The sequence below is a fragment of the Tribolium castaneum genome, chromosome 1 (genome assembly GCF_031307605.1).
Source record: "Tribolium castaneum strain GA2 chromosome 1, icTriCast1.1, whole genome shotgun sequence".
Lineage (NCBI taxonomy): Eukaryota > Metazoa > Arthropoda > Insecta > Coleoptera > Tenebrionidae > Tribolium > Tribolium castaneum.
The window spans coordinates 10748001-10768291 of NC_087394.1; the positions used below are offsets into that span (position 1 = coordinate 10748001).

General features: G+C 28.9%; 1 protein-coding gene across 1 annotated transcript in view; it reads right to left on the minus strand.

Moving 5' to 3' along the window:
* The window catches only part of Mgat4a (alpha-1,3-mannosyl-glycoprotein 4-beta-N-acetylglucosaminyltransferase a), a 125907-nt gene that overhangs the window by 18981 nt on the left and 86635 nt on the right, over positions 1–20291 (minus strand). The window contains exons 4-9 of the mRNA XM_008202385.3: positions 16927–17099; positions 16734–16871; positions 12659–12789; positions 7507–7611; positions 7157–7350; positions 4274–4407 (exon numbers count right to left, since the gene is read on the minus strand). Coding sequence (XP_008200607.1) covers positions 4274–4407; positions 7157–7350; positions 7507–7611; positions 12659–12789; positions 16734–16871; positions 16927–17099 — 875 coding nt within the window. The remainder of the gene's footprint in view (positions 1–4273; positions 4408–7156; positions 7351–7506; positions 7612–12658; positions 12790–16733; positions 16872–16926; positions 17100–20291) is intronic.

Sequence of the window (20291 nt, forward strand, 5' to 3'; positions counted from 1 at the left end):
TTACACAAAAAAGTCTGGATAAATGGGAATGTTTGCAGCAATCAAAAGCGATGACTATTCTGAATACTGAAAAAAATAATGTTGATTTTTCAAAAACCATTTTTTTCTATAAAATAACAAGGAAAGTTGGTTAACAAGTAGTTCTATGAGCAATATCTAATTAAAAAAATGCCCATTTAGACACTTCATAGTTCCCACATTAAAAAAGATACAGAACAGTTTTTTAAATTGTCTTGTAGGAACATAAAGTTTATAATTATCCTGTTATTACGCCGACATAATTAGCTTTGTTTTGTACAGGGTGTATAAAAACACAGAGTTATTATAGATGTTTGAAATGTAACACGCTATATGTTCTAACCGCGCTTCAAAGGTTTTTTTAGTGACATTGAACTGGTTTGTCTCTCATAAAAAATGCCATGCAATAAAATATGGGGTGTTGCATTTGAAAATATCGAGTTATTGCCATTTGTAATTTGTAGTTTTCAAAAAAACGTAGCAGGCGATGGAATATCCACTCCGGGTTCGCTTTCATTGCAAAAGATTCGAGAAAGTTTAACGAATCGGTTGAAAAAAAGTTGTTTAAGTTATCTTGAATGGTTGTGAAGTTATAAATTTATCTGTGGATCTATACACGACACTATTTTTACACATAAATTGACATAAGTCAAAAACTAGTAGATAAGTCTAAGAAATCCGGGTGCGTTATATCGACAATTTTCTTGTGATTTCCAAAATGTAACAAAAATCTGGGGTTTTCATTTAGGTGGGTATTTTATATTGAAACACCCTGTATGCAAATTAAAATATTTTTAGAATGTGTCTTAATATAAGACCTATCGTTAAAAAAATCAAATCGATAGCTTGCATAGAGAAAAGTTATGGAGCTTCTACACATCCCTGGGTCGTTTCAATATTTTTATTTATTGTTCATTATATTAGGTAAATATTAATTAATTAATAGCATTAAACATGATTAAAACATGTACTTCAATTCGCTTTCATGAAAACCATTGTGGTGGAAATTGAGTACTCTTGACCATAATTTTTATATGATTTGTCATGGTAAGAGGTTAGTCAATTCCACCACAATGGTTTTTATGAAAGTGAACCGAAAGTAAATATAATTATAATAAGTAATAATTGAAAAGTTTATTCTTCAGCATTTGATAACGATCAAAATATCTTTACAATTTGACTAAAACAATCCTGAAATGATTTGTATCTGTAAGAATACTAAAAAAATGAATTCTTCCGTTTAATTTTGTTATACTCTTTCCAGTCTATATAGGGTGTTTCACATAATTTTACGAGGCATGCGCCTGTTAAATACCACCAACAATACATATTTCGATACGAACTTGATTACAAATTTTTAAAAATTGGATAGTAACCTTTGTTTATTCACCCATCAAAAAATTATAACGTTTTTAGTTAGTTAGGGATTAAAATAAATGGATTAGAATCATGTTTATTTTGTCTCTTGATAGAACACATAACAATTGTTTCTGAAAACATGCAACATACAACAGTCATTAGTTTTTGTGATTGAAAATTGTTTATAAAAAAACGGATAATATATCTTAGTGGTTTTATTGTTTTCAGGCTATTTAAAAAGTCCATTCTTTCGCTGGAAATGCTATAACTGCATATCTTTAAAAAAATATTACGCAGCAGTTCAACCACGATTTAGACAAGACATTTTTTGTAAAATAAAAACAATACAATATTTTTAATTAAATCTAGAAATGTCGGAAATACGATGTCATGACCAAATGTCACAACAAATAAAAGCTTAGTAGAGCTATTAAAACCCATTTTCAATTTGTTCTTTTTAAAAAATCTAGTAAGACAATGCTCCATTTTGAAACACCCTCTACAGGGTGCTCAAAAACTGGCGCACCAACTCAGTGGTACGTTATTGAGAAGCAAGTGCAGATTACGGGAAAAATGTTAAATTCTTAAAGTCATATTTTAAAAAATCTGGAGCTACAAACTTATTGTGTTAACTTCTTTAGTTTTTATTATTTTTTTATGTTTCTATGTTTCATACCAGGTAATCGTTCCGTAACAAAATGATGAATAATTATTTTTAAAGTTACTATCAGATTTTAGCAGTTATTTAAATTTAAAAAAATTAAAATTCATCAAAAAAATTACAATGTGTAGATGTGCCAACACTGGGAATTATTTCCTAGGAAACCGTTTCAAAAATAATTTATTTTTATTGTTGCTCAAATTCTATTGCGATCATGACTGTTAGACAACGTTGCCACATATCATTTATCTAAAATCCGTTATTCATCAATAACTTTAATACAAAGAATTTTTTTACTATTTTTACCTTTATATGTAACCAATTCTCTACCATAGACCATTGAGTTGGCGCGCCAGTTTTTAAGCACGCTGTATAAAACAGTGATAAACATTACGAAACTGAAATCTTGTAGTTTCTGGATTTATAAATATTGTTTACAAAATATTACAACATTTAGCAGTTTTATCAATTTTTATTTTCCAAATTTCCGGTCTTGGTAAATATTAATTAAAAAAAGACAATCTTTGTGTTGAGGAAGAATTCATAAACATACAGTGTGTTTTAAAATTCAGTGTATTTTTTCAATATGTAGGGTGGAATCGATAACATTATAGAAAAAATTGGTGGCATAACACATCACTACTATAAATTGATAGAATTCAATTTATACACATTCTCAGTTTACATCATCCATTTTTTATGTAAATTCAGTTTTTATGTAAAACGAGTTCACGGAATCCTGACATGTTTGTATAGGATGAACCGTCTGACGTGATTTTAGAATAACCTGACCAAAAGACGATAAATCACGCTTGTTCCTATTCGTATCAAAACACTCGCATTTCTGGAATATATAAAATTTACGTCGGTTGCCCACTTCAAAAAATCTCCATCTGAAAGATAAATAATTTCGTGACTCGACCTATATACTGCTTAACGAAAGTTTTTGACGTTTATCCTAAGAGGATCTTTCAGAAATTCTTGATCCTTTAATCGTTAAATACGAATAATAAAACAAAAACGATGTGAAACACACAAGTGTCTTCTTTGTTGGATTTTTTGATGAGTTCGTGTTTGTGAATAATTCACTTATCTTAAGCTACGACATCGACACTCTCTTTTATTACGTTAGACGTCTAAGAATATATTGGAGAAAAAGGTGTTTCAAAATATTTACGGTAATCACACTTTGTACTTTGAAGAAAATGTAGAAATAAGCGGTAAACCATTGAAAGTAAGCTGTTTTATCTTGTTAACAAATTCCACGGTCGTTTGCAAACATGTCTTTGGTAATTAGAAGATTAACGTTGCCACTTGAACGCAATTGTCGTCCTGAATGCTAATATTCGCATTTTAAGGGTGATGGCACATTGAATTCCTAAGGAAAACAACATCTTTGATTAATAAAAGTTATTAGTAGTTTTCCGAAAAACCTCAGAAAAACATAACTTGTTCAAAAAAATATGTTTATGATCAAATTTCAACAGTGGTAAAAAAAATTCTATAATTTTACAAAACAACTTAGATTTTTTGGAATTCTTGCTCCTAAACTTGGTCTAAAGGGTTGAGATGAAAGTTCAAAACTGAACAATTTTATACTACAATTTAGTTTTGCATTTATTTCCCATCTTTTTTCTTACGCTTTGTTTAAAAATGATTCTAATACATTCTTTATCATTATATTATGTGGTATGTTTAATCTTTTACTCCTATTTTTATTTCAATAAATTCAAGATAAACATATAATAGTTACTGAATAGTTAATGACAAATATACAAAGTTTGAAATAGTTTTTTTATACCTATAAATTATTGAAATTTTAACTAAAAACAAAACGAGAACAATTAAAAATATATAAATTTAATGTATGTATTTTATTTATTAAACATGTATGAGTTTTCCAATGTTTCGTATTCCAATTATTTTATGATTTATTTATTAAAAGTAAATGTTGCGTAACAATAATTGGAAAAAATCCACCAAACAATCGAGTTTGTATTGTGAATAAAATATGAATGGAATAAAAGAACGTAAAACAGCTTCCACATCTAGTTGAGTGTAATAAAAGTGACCGCAAAGCGAATAACGTATGCATGAAAGTGTGCTGCAGTTCAGTTGCAAAAACTGCGCATCTCGAAGATAATAACAAGAATTTTCTTCTCCGAAAGTGCAACTGCAGTGGCTCGAAATGCATCGGCAATAAAACCGATTTGAGTTGTACATTACGTGACTTACCTACAACAATATAGCCATCACTTGTCACGTTCAAGGAATTGCCGTATTGATTCGCTTCAGCGGGTAACACCTCCACCGTGGTATTATAGAACTTATCAGAAGGATGCTCCGCGTTACCGCTCCTGAAGAAGAACCTGAAATGATGATTTGCTTTAGTTCAGTCGAGGAACAATAGTTCAGTCTATTAAGTCTTCAAATCAAAGGTTTGGAGGATATATTTAAAACTTGATCTGAAAGGATGAATCGTTCAAACAAAGAAATTTTTTTCAAGCCCAGAGAAGGAGTTAAAAAAACTAAATTAAGTTTTTAAGTTTATTTAAAATAGCTAAGAGCTAGGAAATCATGTTCTTAATAAAAAAATTGTAAAAAATAAAATGTTCAGTTGAATTTTTTGACAAATTACACGGTGATTAAAAGTAAAGAGATGATAACATTTACAGCAATAAAAATCATAGAATTCTCATAATCATAATAAAAGTTTTAGTCGAAATGGAATACGAATGTCATTATTCTTTTAGATATTTTGATTTGTTTGTAATTTTTTTTAAAAACTGTAATTTGTCGAATTTTGTATTTCCTTCTCGATAAAGTTATAAACTTTTTTTGCACAAGATTTGTTAATGATTGTAGATTCTCACGCAGGTATTAACTGTTTCAAAACTATAAAAACGCCAACGTCGCATTTTACCGAATAATTTATATTTATTAAATAAGTTTGATAAAATTGCAAAATAGTTACTAATGATTAGATCTCTCATTGAGATAATTTATAATAGCTAATTTTAAGAGAAAATGCGACGTTGGCGTTTTTATAGTTTTGAAACAGCTAATATGTATACACAAGGTTTACTTTTAACAACAGAAAAAATTAGAAAATTGCAGGTTTCTTGTAACGTTTGTGTACCTAGTGAAAAGATGAACCCTTATATATCTAACTGAGAAAAAATGAAGTTAATACATAGTTTAAGAAAGTTTTTTTTTGGTGCAAGAACCATTCAGATATCTTCTACAACATTTAGATTATTTCAATTCAAAATTAGGTACTGGAACTTATTACTTGAAGTGTAGATTAATTTGCACCTTTTTTATGAATACCTACAAACATTTTGAGGGCCAAAAAATGGTACATAATCAAAAAATCAATTGCTGTCAAGTTGAAAATTAACGCATTTACGACCAAAATGGCTTGAAGTTGCTTAAAATTTTATACGTAATTTAGTAATAATTTTTTCAGCTTTTCAGTACAGCAGCTAATAATTAATTTAAATGTCGTGCCTTTAAAACGAACTCTTTCTCTAACCGCAACCTTTCCTAATAAATTTTTAAAAAATATTCTCAGTTTCGGATTTACAAAAGTGTTACTCACGATGATCAAAAGCTCCGTACAAACATTCGCATAGTTTTAAAACCACTTACCTAGTTGTATTTAAAAATGCAAACAAAAAATTTCTTGAGATAGGTAATAACATAATTTTATGTTTTCACAATAAAAGATGTTTAAATAAGAATGTAAAATAAAAAAATACTGAAAATTATTTATTTACTAAATTAAACTTTATTGTACTTTAATACCTGCCATAGAACAATGAATGCGAATAGTATAGTATTTTATTTCTATGGAATTTCAGAAAAGTACCACTTTTTATCTACTCAGGCAACCAGTATAACCAAATTTTTCATATACTAACATTGTTAATTTTTTCTTGAAAGAAGCGGCAAACTTTTAATACCTACTATTAGCTGTTTCAAAACTATAAAAAGGCCAACGTCGCATTTTACGTAATTATTTTTTCAAATACGGTTGATAAAAATGTAAAATAGTTATTAGTGATTAGATCTTTTGAGAGAAAATGCGACGTTGGCGTTTTTATTATTTTGAAACAGCTAATACGTCTTGAATAGAATTGTACATGTTTATTTTTATTTATGTTGCCGTTTTATATTTTTTTTAAATTTTTTTAAATAAACAATATTTCACTGGAAGCATTCACCAACAAAATTGGAAAAAGCTACTTATTTATTCTCTTGGATATCTTCTCATTATACTACCGGTTTTTAATACCACAGCTTTCTGTATTATTTGTATACAGGTATTCAGGAAGTTGAAGTTTTTTCAAAATTTGTAATATTTTTTTACAAACAAACATCGTTTAATTATTTGTAGGTACATTTTCTTCGATACTCCTATTATTTTTGTGTCGCAAAATCCTCTGTCTTTAAAGGGTTTATTTTTTTAGCTGTCATTATTTGTTTATCAGAGGAATAAATTTCATAACTAATTTTGGCGACATTTATTGAAGTTGTTTGAGTTAGTTTCTCGATTATTTTAAATAGATATAAACAATCAATAACACTGTTATTAAATGCCGAATGAAAATTTGCCAAAATTCAGTTTTACAAAAATGTCTTTTAGAATAAAGAAATTTCCAAATCAAAAACGACCTTCGTATTGCATTTTTATTAAAAAATTTAAAAGAACATTTTTGTGTAGAATTTTATGCTTTACAATTTTTATTATGAACTTTATTTTTCCCACCTCATACCTCATTATAATCTTGTAAAAAAAAATTTAACGTTTTCTTAGGTTTTGACGAAAAATTCTTTGATTCAACTTTTCTCAATACGTCACAACAATTTACAGCAAAAATTCTCGTACCTACTTAAATTCCCTCAAAATTTTGATTTCATTGAGATTTTTGAGATTATTTAAAAACTGCGATTTTTGTCAGCGGATAACTCGACAATTATTTGAAATGCATAAAAATTAAAAACAACGCCTTGTAGAAAATTTCATTAGCTTTGATTTTGTTAATTACTAGTTTTCGTTTTCAAAATATAACCAAAATAAGCCCTTGTTGAAAGTTCGTTGACTTGAGTACTTACCTTTTTATCCAAATGGGGCTTGAGAATTTAAATATGAGCTGGTCTCCCGGGGACGGAAGCAGCCCCCAGAAGAACGTCTCGCCTAAATACGCGCGCTCCAACGTGTACTGTTTGTAATGCTTTATTCCTGAGACGACTTCCGCATCAGGGTTGCTGTGAGGAAAGAAAAGAGCCACTTTACCGAACTGTTTGTCCTAAAAAAAAAGATAAAAGCCGGAATTTTAGCTTTAATTTAATTCAATTGTAACGAAGCGGTGGCTTTTGTTCGCACGCAAACGCTTTTTGTGCGAAAAATTCGCAATTATTTTATGCATGTAAATCGCGAGCAACGGAGCGTGTGGTAGACCTACCTTAAGCTTCTGAACTTTTCCCTTGAGGGAGGAATGTGTTCCAATATGTTGGAAAAGCGAAGGTTTGTAGTGCACCCACATTTTGGCCTTATCCCGCTTACAGTTCTGCAACCAAGCATAAAGAAACTCTGATGAAAATGCAAGCTGAGATATTACGAACAATTTTCTTTATTTACTCTGTGTTGTCTCATAATTGCTTTTGCAACACATGCGGTTTTTCATTTCGTTCCACAGCGGTGTCGTATTTTATTCTATTCATTCAATACAATAAGATTTCTTTAGTTCCGCCTTGTTTGATTTATTTTTTACAATAAAATAAAGAGCAGCTTTTGTTGGTACATAGAACAATTGACGACATCATTTAAATTCTTATGTTAGATTACGAAAAATGCATCATGTTTTTTCTAACTTTTAATACCCATGCACTCTATTTCCAATCAATTTAAGTAAAGAAAATAAACAGCGTAAACAAAGGCAATTGTGGACGGAAATAACTCGCTTGAGTTTACCTAAGAAATCAATAAGAATGATCTCTTGTCAACTTTGCGTTATGAATGCTCATAAATCAAATATTGAATGTTATGTGCAAGACATTGTGTCCTGGAAATGGTGAATGTAAATTTTAAATATTTTCCATGTCATGAAAAGAAAATTAAATCAAATTTAGGAAATTTTCGACCCGAAAACTAGCAAAAAAATAAAAATTAACTAATTTTCGACTTAATATGGTCAACTTTTTAAAGACATCGGAATGGTATAAAGGGTATAAAATTAACACCATTTTATATCAAGTTTTCTGGATTTTCGGCTGATTCTTGATGAAATTTTACTCAATCACTTCAGTTTTTTTCGATCTAATTTGCTGATTTTTGATAATTAGACAAAATAAGAAAAGTTTTTCATTCAAAAAACATGTTTCAATCTTTGTAACAAAATGTTTGGAATAATTCTATTTTTAGCTGTAAAACTTTCTTAAAAATGTTCGAAAAAGCAAACATAATGTAACTTTCGACTTATTTGATGATTTGTTCATCTGTTTAATAGTCTAATACAAACTTAATTCACCCAAAAATTGGGACAAAGTGGGGGTTGTTTATTGTTTATACAGGTTTCTTGCAGATTTCGTAAGAACATGGTGAAATTTTTCTTAGAAATCGTTAACACTTCTAACGTGGTAGAAAATTTAGTAATGGACTTGAGATTATGGTGACCTGTACTTCCAAAATAAATTGTTGAGATGTGTTATTTTTACAAAATTTCATTATGATATATAGGGTGCTCAAAAACTGGCGCACTAACTCTGTGGTACGTTGTTGAGAAGCATGTGTAGATCACGGGAAAAATCTTGAAAAAATTTCTAAAGTCATATTGTAAAAAACCTGGAGCTATAAACTTATTTTGTTAACTTCTTCAGTTTTCATTATTTTTTAATGTTGTTATGTTTCACACTAAGTAATCGTTCCCTAACACAAAGATGAATAACTATTTTTAGATTTCCTATCAGAGTTTAGCAGTTTTTTTAATTAAAAAAAAATAAAATTCTTCAAAAAAATCACAGTTTGTAGATGTGCCAACGCTGGGAATTATTTCCTAGGAAACCGTTTCAAAAATAATTTATTTTTATTGTTGATCAAATTCTATTGCGATCACGACTGTAAGACAACGTTGCCACATATCATTTATTTAAAATTCGATATTAATCAATAACTTTAATGCAAAGAATTTTTTTACTATTTTCACCTTTACATGTAAGCAATTCTTCACCACACTCCATTGAGTTGGTGCGCCGGTTTTTGAGCACCCGTACAATTTAAAATGAATCTTTGATTTGCAGTGGAAATGCATTTACCTATGACTTTTATAATTTATAAGTATGTATTAGTGATTTATCAAAAAAAAATCTTGACCTGAAGGCTTTCTTGGCTCATCATCAAATTCAAGACATAAGGAATTTTTGTTTTTGACTTATTATGAAATTTATTAAATTTATTGTTTTGCAAAATTTCCATAAATCGGACCAAAAAATCACTAAATGAGGTCGAAAAACCACAAGTTTCACAAAATATAACACTATTTTGTCATTTTGGAACATCATATAGTAAGTCAAAAATGGTAAAAGTTTTTCAGTTAAGAATATCAGCTTTTTATCGAAACTGGACCGAAAAATGAGTTTATCAGGTCGAAAATAACATCATTTTGTCGTTTTTTCTGCATTCATTAAAAAACAATCTACTTAAAAAAATAAACCGAAAAACCCCATAGTTTTCTTATGAGCGATTTTCAACTAAACACGCAAATATTAGCGAAGTTGTCAAAAACGGTGCATCCTTGCAAATTTTTGAGCTAAAAAGTTTAACAAAAATAATATGATTACTTATTTGTTCCCTTATTTATTATCAAATTAATCCCTAACTGTTAGAACGGAATTATTAATTAACTTTAGACTGAGATTAAATTATATTATAGTTTAAATTAATTATAGTTAATATCAATTCTAATCTCAGTTCAAATTTTTTTATCTCTTTCTTTTTTTGTCTTGACCAGAAATAACATGAGGTCAAAAATATACTGAATTAGAGCAAGCTGTGCCTGTGCACACTTTCGCGGCATTTTAGCCGTTTATTTACGGCCGAACTTTTGGTTTCATACAGCATAAGATGTGGCTAAAGTTACACTTCACTTTCAAGCTTGTTCTAATTGAGTACATCTCATGTTACAAAAAGTACTTATGTGTTATTTAGCCTACATATCACTCGAATTACCTCGTTTTAAACAAAAGTAGCCCTAAAAGTCAGAAAATTTGTATGGAAATGATCTTGTTTTTACTTTTTTCAAGTTTTGGAAAACGTTTTTAAACAATATCTTCTAAATTTCCCTAAGATAGCTTGAAAAACTACTAAATTTTTACGGAAGCAAACATTACGTAATTTTTTGCTTTTTTAAATGTAAAATTTCGTTGAAAACAAGAGAAAAAATCATGGAATAAGACCAAAAATAATTTTTGCAATTTCCAACGTTTAAGCAAGGCTTTCCTCCTGAAAATAGAGGAAAATCTGGTTGCTTTTGTTTATCTTGATAATTTTCGAGATTTTCGACCTCCAAAGGAATTTTGTTTCCGAATTTGAATGAAATTTCCCAAAAAATCAGGTCAGGTCAAGATCAGGTTTTAACTGCAAAAAATCCGCAAAAAATTAGTTTATTATTTATATTATTGTTATTGTTATTAATATGATTATTACTACAGTCAAATTAGACACATCAGTCGAAAAACTTTATTGAGAGTTGGAGTTTTTTTTAAACATGTATTTATATTGGGTAGACGTATATCAAAAGTTTCCGAGGTTGGAGGGCGAACTCGAGGAGGAGGAAGTGGTTAAAGCAGTCTTTTTTGGTTTTTTGCTTATATCTCGAAAACAGTTACTCCTATCAATTTTTATCTTTTCACCATAATTAAAGCTGATAAAATTTCCTACAAAATAGTTATTTGCATTTTTCTTGTAGGACTAATCATAAGCGAGTTATAGGGTTAGATAAAAATAATCAAAAATAAGTACCGTTAAATTTTCGATTTTATAGATAATTTTACGGTCTAGCTTAATAATGTGTTTTACCATTTAAAAATAAGGGCAGAACAAAAAAATAAAGGCTTTGTGTAAAATTATTGATTTTTTTAAATTTTTTTATTTTATTTTATTAATTTTTTTCTTATTTTTTTTAAACTTTTACATTTGATTGATAAAGCATTATACTGTCACAACAGTATCAAAAACAGTAAAGAAAAATGTCGGTTGTCATTAAAAAAAATGGCTTCACATCGCAAAAACCATTAATTTTATAAATGTAAAAATGTAACATTTATAAATATAAATCGACCTGTACGAGGATTTTTGTTAAATGAATCAAATTACCTGAGGTAATTTAAACTCACTCTGTATAAGATCAAAATGTTGGTTTGTCTGTTCTTGCGAATTAGGCTAAATAAGACATTTTTTTGGTTGAGACACATACCAAAACACTCAAAAAAGCATAAGTAGCGTAATACTCGATTTTTCAGTTTAAAAATATGCCTAAGAAAAATAATTACTTTGAACAAATTAATTAAAACTTCGTGTGTTTTTTGTCTTTTTTGGGGGAATTTTGCAAAAATTGATAAAACGATAGGTAATTTAAATAACATAACTTGCGACATTAAAATAAAAACTTCTCGCTGTGATAAAACTAAACGCAAAATAAGTTTTAAGCAACCCACAAGTCGCCACTGTACTTAGAATGCATTACAACAAAAGATACAAAAATAATTTTTGTCAGGACTGCTAAAATAAATAATTTAAACTCCGAAACATTGTTGTATTTTTATCTCCTGATCCTTCCGAGAGTGAGTAAGGACACGACAGAAATTTTAGATATGTATTTCAAACATAATTTGCAATAAAAGCACGAGCACAATAATTCATGTTGAGTACTAAATCAAAATTTGCAATAATCACTTAATTATGTATAGCAGGTGAAATGTTTGAAACTATTAAATAATTCATCATTTTCCACGATTAGCATTAAACTAATTATTATGAGAGTAAGTTACGACCCGGCGATTTAATAAAATGGAATTCATAACAGCAACGTTAAATGTGGCATTTATCAACGTCAAAAATAGTGCAGTGCTACATTTAATTAGCATCGTTGTTGCAGATTTTCTCTAATAATAAATCATTCCGACACGAAGTCTGTTTAACAGAGAATTCAATCCAATATTACTAATTAACGTAACAGTATGTCCAGGCGAAAAAACAGCATAATAATGCACTATGTAAAATTTCAAACCCCACTCGAGCTTGTCATTTGTGCACATTCATTATCGACTGCACGCTACAAGTACCTGTTACAGTATCAGTTAATTAAATTTCGTGGCGAACAATAAACCCGACCCAACTTGTGTGTTGGGCGTAGATATTTTTGAAAATTCGTTGCGAGATTTCACAGTTTTGCTTTTGTATGTACGTGGTATCTGCTCTGTGGACATTGTGGGAAATTAATGGAGTCACCGGAAGCGCTGTTTTCTTATTGCGAGCGTCACGGTGATGCATTAATTCACGTTTTGGACGATTTATTTTTCGTTTTAAAAGTGTTACAAAATCGAACGAAAATTACTTACACTGTTCTTGTCCCAATTGCACACCTTGGTGAAAATAAGGTGGTCCAAAAGCCAGTCGACCGGCTTATCGTTGTAGAACATCTGAAAAAACTGGATGAGCCACGGAAGTTCCGCACTTTTGAACATCTTCCCTGCAACGAAACACCCGTTATTATTAGTCATAAAGTAATTAACATAAAGAACACTAGTTAGACGATTTGTGAAGACTGAACCAAAATTCACATCTTTGTTACGTTTTTTTTTTCATAAAATGCTACATTTTGGTTCCATCGCAAAGTGTAAAAAAATAAAACAATAAAGTAAAAAAATTAAACAAGAAGAAAATAAAATGAAACGGGCTTTACCTCTGGGTTTTTATTTAAGTAAAATAAAATTAATTTTATAAGAGGAAGTATTTATATTCGTGTTTAAGAATCATATGAAGAGTTTTCATGCTAATATGTAATCTAAAACCATTCACCCCTTGTAAAATAATATACAATGTGTTCAAAAATGGTTGTTCATCAAGTCGACTGTAATACTGTAATACTAATTGTACTTTCAGAGTACTGTCACCTATGTCAAAGTTCTGATTTAACTTTTTACTCACTTTTTTGCATTTTTCGGCAAAGATGTTTTCAAGTGTAGGTTTTGTCTTAATTTATGTTTTCTATTTCCGTAATTTTTTTGTGTATTCTTTCGTTTTTAGATTCGAAGCCTTTTTGTACCATTTTGACGGATTTGCCACTTTGACGGCATTCACAATCTAAACTAAGCGGCACACTACGTTCAAATTTCATAGGTGACTTGGTGAACAGCCATTTTTGAACACTGTAATAACAATAAATAAAACCTACAGTGTTGGGTAAAAGTATGGAACTAAGCGTTTTGAGCCTAAATTATGTACCTTACGAAAAAAACAATTAGTAGTACATCGTCAAGTACTTTAAAAATGTGACAATTTTTCGAGAATAAAATTTTTCGAAATTCCTTTTAGTTTTCGAGTTATAATTATCATGTGTTCTATCAAGAGACAGCATGAATATGATTCTAATATATTTATCTCAATCACTAACTAACTAAAAACATTGTAATTTTTTGAAGGGGTGAACAAACTAGAGAAGACTATCCATTTTTTCAAAATTTGTAATCGAGTTCGTATCGGAATATGTATTGTTGAAACACCCTGTATAATAAAAAACAGTAAACAAAAATGTCAGCTAATGTAATTAGAAAAACTTATTGACCTATAACAAAAATATGAATTTTGTGCGTTACTGTTTGTTTACTCTATAATGTGTATACATTTCGTTATAATTTCGTATGCATTTTGAAGCAATGAATTAATAAAAAATAGAATAAATAAAAATAACACCCCGTTACGTTTAGAAATATCAAAATATATATAATAAATTAATTAAAGTTAAAAGTTGAAAAGTAAACCGCCTAAGAACAAATAAAAAATTAGATGTTTTTTATATTAGTTTCCCAAGAGTCGTAATTTCTCGTCGAAAATTGCTCTAATAAATTCTTAAAAGACACTCGGAATTACACAATAGATACAAACCTAATAGATTAATTTTTGACAATTTCTTCTAATTTAATGAGTTTTTCACTGGAAGATGCTCTCAAATTCACAGACAATAGTAACATTTTAAAGCTAGTTTAACAATTTTCCATTTTTTTTTGTCGCTTAATACATTAAAGACACTACAATATTTTGGCAAAATCCACTGAATTTAATAACACAATAACTTCATTACGAAAAATGCTGTAAGAAATTTGTCGGATGAAGCAATATTTTCCTCATTGTTCCAACAAAATCATTTGAATTTATTGGTAAAAAACGCCAATAATATGCGCAAGTAAAGCATTTCCGAGTTAATATTAATAATTTCAGCATTTTGAACATATTTTTATAATTTAGTAAAGAAGTCAATTCTAAATTCACAAAAAATAAGACAATTAGAACCCGATTTAAAGGTTGTATACTTAGCTTAAAATTTTAGAAAGTAACGAGCTAATTTAAGGACGATTTACTTTGATTGGCATTTTTACAACTATTACTGTGTAAAGTTTTCCATTGTTCTCCTAAAGATTTTAAATGTGTTCCCCCATAAGTTGTACTAAATAAAATAAAGATCTTATTTATTTGAAAAAACATTCTTTAGTAGATATTGAGAAAGACCTAAACAATAACTTTAGTGATATTTAACTGGAATTTAATTAACTTAAGTTTACAACTTTGTGGTTTATTTTTATTATTTTATTATTTAACTTTAAGTTTGAATATTTACAATTAGTTCCATAGAAAAAATACAAAATTTGACATGTGCAAAAGTCCTTTGTATTTATAGCATGTCATAAAGGGACGGTTTATAGAACATTTTAATTGCAATCAAATTTTAACTCGAGATTAACTTGACATTTCTCATTTAAAATGACAATTTAATGTCGAATTAGTTTAAATGTGAATTAAATTTTAATTTCGCTTTCTGTAAACGGATCCTGATTTCTACCAAATATTTCCATTAATTTTAGAATTTTCAGCTTTGCAACGGTAGTAAATTTCTTGTTGAAAAATCCATCACATTTTTTAAGTTAATCTTTGAAATATGTTCCTAAATAGACAGAAACCATACATCTCCTAGTTTAGCAATTTTATGTAAGGCTATAATAAATTTATGGGAAAAAACAATTATTTTCTATTTTGTTTCAACATAGTTGTTCGAATTAATTGAATTTCTGATCAAAAAACGCCAATACAAGCGCTAAAACTATGACATTTAGGACTCAATTCTATAACATTTTTGCAACGTATTTCAAATTTAGTAAACAGGTCTTTCATTTAAAAATGTTCAGCGAATTTCTCGCTACAAACAAGCACAAAAAACTCACTTCACACTTAATTTTATAATTTCCTCTCTTTTTGACAAAATATTTCTGTTGTAGGTAGTGAAAGTTTACCGAAAAATTTAGAAATAAATATGTATTCGTATTTCTGCTTAATTCTTTCAAAACACTTACGTACTTAATTATGAAGTCACTAAATTCGAGTATGTTCTTAAATGCGCAGAAATTTTCAGAACTAATTTACCAATTTACCGCTGAAAAATGTGATCCTAAAAATATTCTAGTAAATTTATTAAAACAATTAAGACAATCACTCGTAATGGGTTTATATTTGCTTTCTTTTTAGTAATTTAGTAGTGAGTTGTTCACTGAAGAACGCTTCTAAATTCACTGCAAATGATACACTTCGATCTACCTTAACGATTTTTTAAGTTTTGGCAAATTTTTCACATTTTCTAAGTTGAAATACTATGTTCCTAAATAGATAGATAGTTTAGCAATTTTGTACTACAATTTTATTTTATTATAAAAATTATAAAAAGCGCTATAGTAAACAAATAATAAATAATTCTGCATTAATTCGAAATGAGTGAATTTGTCAATTTAAAAATATTCTTACATCCACAGAAAATTTTAGATCTCAGGTCAAACAGTGTTTTGATTTAAATGTTATCCTAAAATTTTCGAAACTAATAAATTGCTTCAAATTTAATACAGTTATTACTTTTGTTTGGCAAATCTTTCTAATCCATTATTAAATAGAACAGGTTCAAAAAACACATTTCGCACTTAGTTGTATAGTTTTCAGTCTTTTTGTAAAAATATTTCTGCTTTGCTCCGAGTCAAGAGTCAATGTCCGAAGATATTTTCATCACAAAAACTTTTGTGCCAATCTTACAAAAACTTGATGAAAATGCCATTGAATTTTTGAATAACATTATAAACGATCGAAGATTCAAAGCTAAATTTCGCGATCTATTGCACAAATTGTAACATTTACCACTCTTTCTCTGTAAGCCTTAAAACAATAAATTTTAAATCGAAAATATTCATAGCAGAAAACTGACATTCTTAATGTTATTTTATTGTTTTACGTGCAAAGCCCTTAAAGTAACTTTAGTATCGCATCCATTTTTTATGAATGAATAATAAAAGCCAGAAGTAAAAAATTGACCCCAGAAAGTGCAATAAAGTGGACAGTAAAGTTTCCTCTCCCTCATTTCTTATTCTTTACAAAACTCACCAATAAAACCAAGCTGGCAAAAATCCAAGACGAACCACGGTTCCTTCCTGGCAATTTTTTCGATGGCGAACTTTTTCATTTCGGTAACGTAATTGGGTTTGGCGAGGATATCGTCTTCAAGTTGTAGATAAAACGTTCCTGAAAAGAAGCGATCATAAGTAATAATTTTTTTCGGATGTCGTCTCAGACTGACCTTTAGGCTGCGAGTAGGACATGAGGAAGGCGAAATCCAAGTTTTGCTTAGATCGCCACCTGACTCGTTCCGGGGGATCCCCTAACGTGATCCGCAACTTATCTAAATTCGGGTAGTAGGCCGGAGACGGCGAAAGCACTTCGATTAAACCGGAATCCACCTGCATTGGAAACCTGCAAAGGTGAATTCGGAATTAGAACAACTCGCAAACCAATATCGGGCTCCAATATACGTAATGGGATTTAGAACGAGGAGAAGGCGTTTCCACCAAAGTTTAATTGAAAAATCCAAACTGAATGATATTTTATTTCGCTGATACAGGGTGCCTCGAGTTGTAAAAGTTCATTATTGACCTTTAAATAATTGAAACATATTTTCTTACGAAGGCCGTAGATACCAACCCTAAATTATTTTGCCCTTTACAGGGTGTTTCATTTTCACAGTGCAGCATTTAACATAGTTTTTTCAAATAACACCCCCTGTATATTTACATATTTAAATGTGCACTTTTTAAGGCTTTATAAATCAGTTTAGTTTTTGCAATTTACTTTAACCATCCAAAAGTTATTTATTTTTTTCTACAATTTTGTGGGTGTGCAGGCACATAATTAAAAAATCGCAGTGCGCTTGGTTTTCGAGACATTGAGTTGGGATTTTGTCTGTATGTAAACAACTGTCGGGGGTATCTATACAGGGTGTTTCATTTTCGCAGTGCAGCATTTAACATAGTTTTTTCAAATAACACCCCCTGTATATTTACATATTTAAATGTGCACATTTTTAGGCTTTATAAATCAGTTTAGTTTTTGCAATTTACTTTAACCATCCAAAAGTTATTTAATTTTTTCTACAATTTTGTGGGTGTGCAGGCACATAATTAAAAAATCGCAGTGCGCTTGGTTTTCGAGACATTGAGTTGAGATTTTGTCTGTATGTAAACAACTGTCGGGGGTATCTTTCGGTGACACATTCATTTTGGTAAACTTTGAAGAACCATAACATAATTTTTTCAAATATCACTCTCTGTATTTTGTGACTGAGTATTATTCAGCATCTCATTTTACTTTTTTTTCACCTCGTTAATTTTTTTTTCCAAAAGTTGATAGTTTCAAAGATCACCCGGTTTTTTGAAAAATGCACATACAATTTCTTGGATCCAACGTAGTGTGCGATGTAAAACAATAAATTCTGACATAACAATATCAGACTGACGTTTTTTGTACGTCACTTTTTGATTTTGTTGAAGAAAGAATTATAAAAGCTTTTGGTAGAATTGATCATGCCACATTAGAAGCGGTGAATTTTTAAAAAGAATTGACTAATGTATTATTACTTTATTGATGAAGAAAGTCGTCAGTTTAAACAGTTTTCTAACTGCAATTAATGTGTTATCGCTGTTGATTTGTTATACCTCAGTTTTTTTATTTTTAAATTTCTCCATTGTGAATTTTTGTCAAATACTGAAAGCAGATACAGATTAAACACGTTTAAATCGCTTAATGTTAATGGTTTTAGAAAATCATAATTTGGCAATCTTTTATGTAGATGCGAAAATAAAAAATAAAGTGTTTCGTTTTAAAATCTTTAAGTTATTCAACTTCCAACATACTTCTTCATACTTTTGTTATGAGTTATTTTTCAGAAAAATCCTCGGGCAGGACGATTTATTGTTTTTAAATGCTACATTGTAACATTTCTGAGGTTATTCGTTTTTGAGCAATAACGCCATTTTTAATTTTTTTTATCTTTCTAGAAAGTAAGAAAAATTCAAAAAGAAGAAAATAAAATAAAGTAAATTTATAATAGTCATTGAGAGTATTACACAAGGAGCTTTATCTTTTCGTTTTTGCTTTGATTCATAAGAGGGTGATTGTTTTTTGTCTATTTTTTGAGTAAAGGTCCTACTTTTTTAGGATTATTAGTTTTTGTGTAAATTATAAAAAACAAGTGTCGCTTATAGTTATAAAATAAATCAAGAACAAAAAGATAAAGTCTATTATGTTTTATTGTGAACTTTTATTTATTTTATTAATTTTAGAGAGAGATAAAGATGTGTAGCATCTAAAGCAGTAAAAAAATTCGGTTTTTAATTAAAAAAAATTAAAAAACGCTGTCACAACTCCTAAATGAATGTCATCATAAATGTCAATATGTAACATTTAAATAATTGACCACTTTAAAATTTTTTTGAAAAATGGCTAATAACAAATATATGAATTTTGTGCTACTTTTGGTTCAGTCTGTATTCTTAAAGCTTGAACTTTCTTCTTCAAAGTGGTGAAGGTCCTACTTTTTTAAAATTATTAGTTTCTAAGTAAAATTAAAAAAAAGGTGTCCTAAACGAATGTCAACATAAATGTCACTATAATGTCAATATGTAACATTTAAAAAATTGACTCCTTCAAAAATTTTTTGAAAAGTCGCTAATAACAAATATATGAATTTTGTGCATTACTTTCGCTTCAGTCTGTATTCTTAAAGCTTGAACTTTTGTCTTTAAAGTGTTAAAAATCCTACTTTTTTAGTATTATTAATTTTTGTGTAATTATAAAAAACAATTGCCGCTTACAAAATAAATCAAGAACAAAAAGATAAAGGCCATTATGTTTTATTGTGAACTTTTTTTATTTTAATAAATTTGGAGAGAGACAAAGATGTGAAGTATCTAAAGCAGTAAAAAAAATTCAGTTTTGAATTAAAACAAATTAAGAAACGATGTCACAACTCCTAAACGAATGTCATCATAAATGTCACTATAATGTCAATATGTAACATTTAAAAAATTGACCCCTTCGAAATTTTTTTGAAAAATAGCTAATAACAGTAATAACAAATATATGAATTTTGTGCGTTACTTTTTGTTCAGTCTGTATTCTTAAAGCTTGAACTTATGAGTTTTTATGTAATATTAAAAAAGGTGTTTTATTTGTTTTAAAATGTCCCCAAAGAATGTAAATTAAACTCAAACTACTTTTATTAAGTTTGTGGTAAAATTATCGTAGGAAACTTGAGCGATAAATATAGTGAACGTTTCCAACAAGATTTAAAGTATTACAAAGAGAGGTATAAAGGTTTTTGAGATAAAATTATGATAGCCGATTACTGTCTACATTACCTAATTCACAATGATATTGAAAAGAAGAAGCTTTTTAATTCAGCAAAAATTGTTAAATACGGATACTTTATAATGAATATTTAAAAAACTTGTCATAATTTTTTTATACACTGGCTTCAACCTTCATCGATTTATGGATAAAAAAACTAGTTTAATGGACTTTTCCAACACTCTGGGACACCCTATATCAAAGAGGAAAAATGTGCATTAATTAGATCCGTGCAATTTATTATAAAAAACGTTTTAAAGC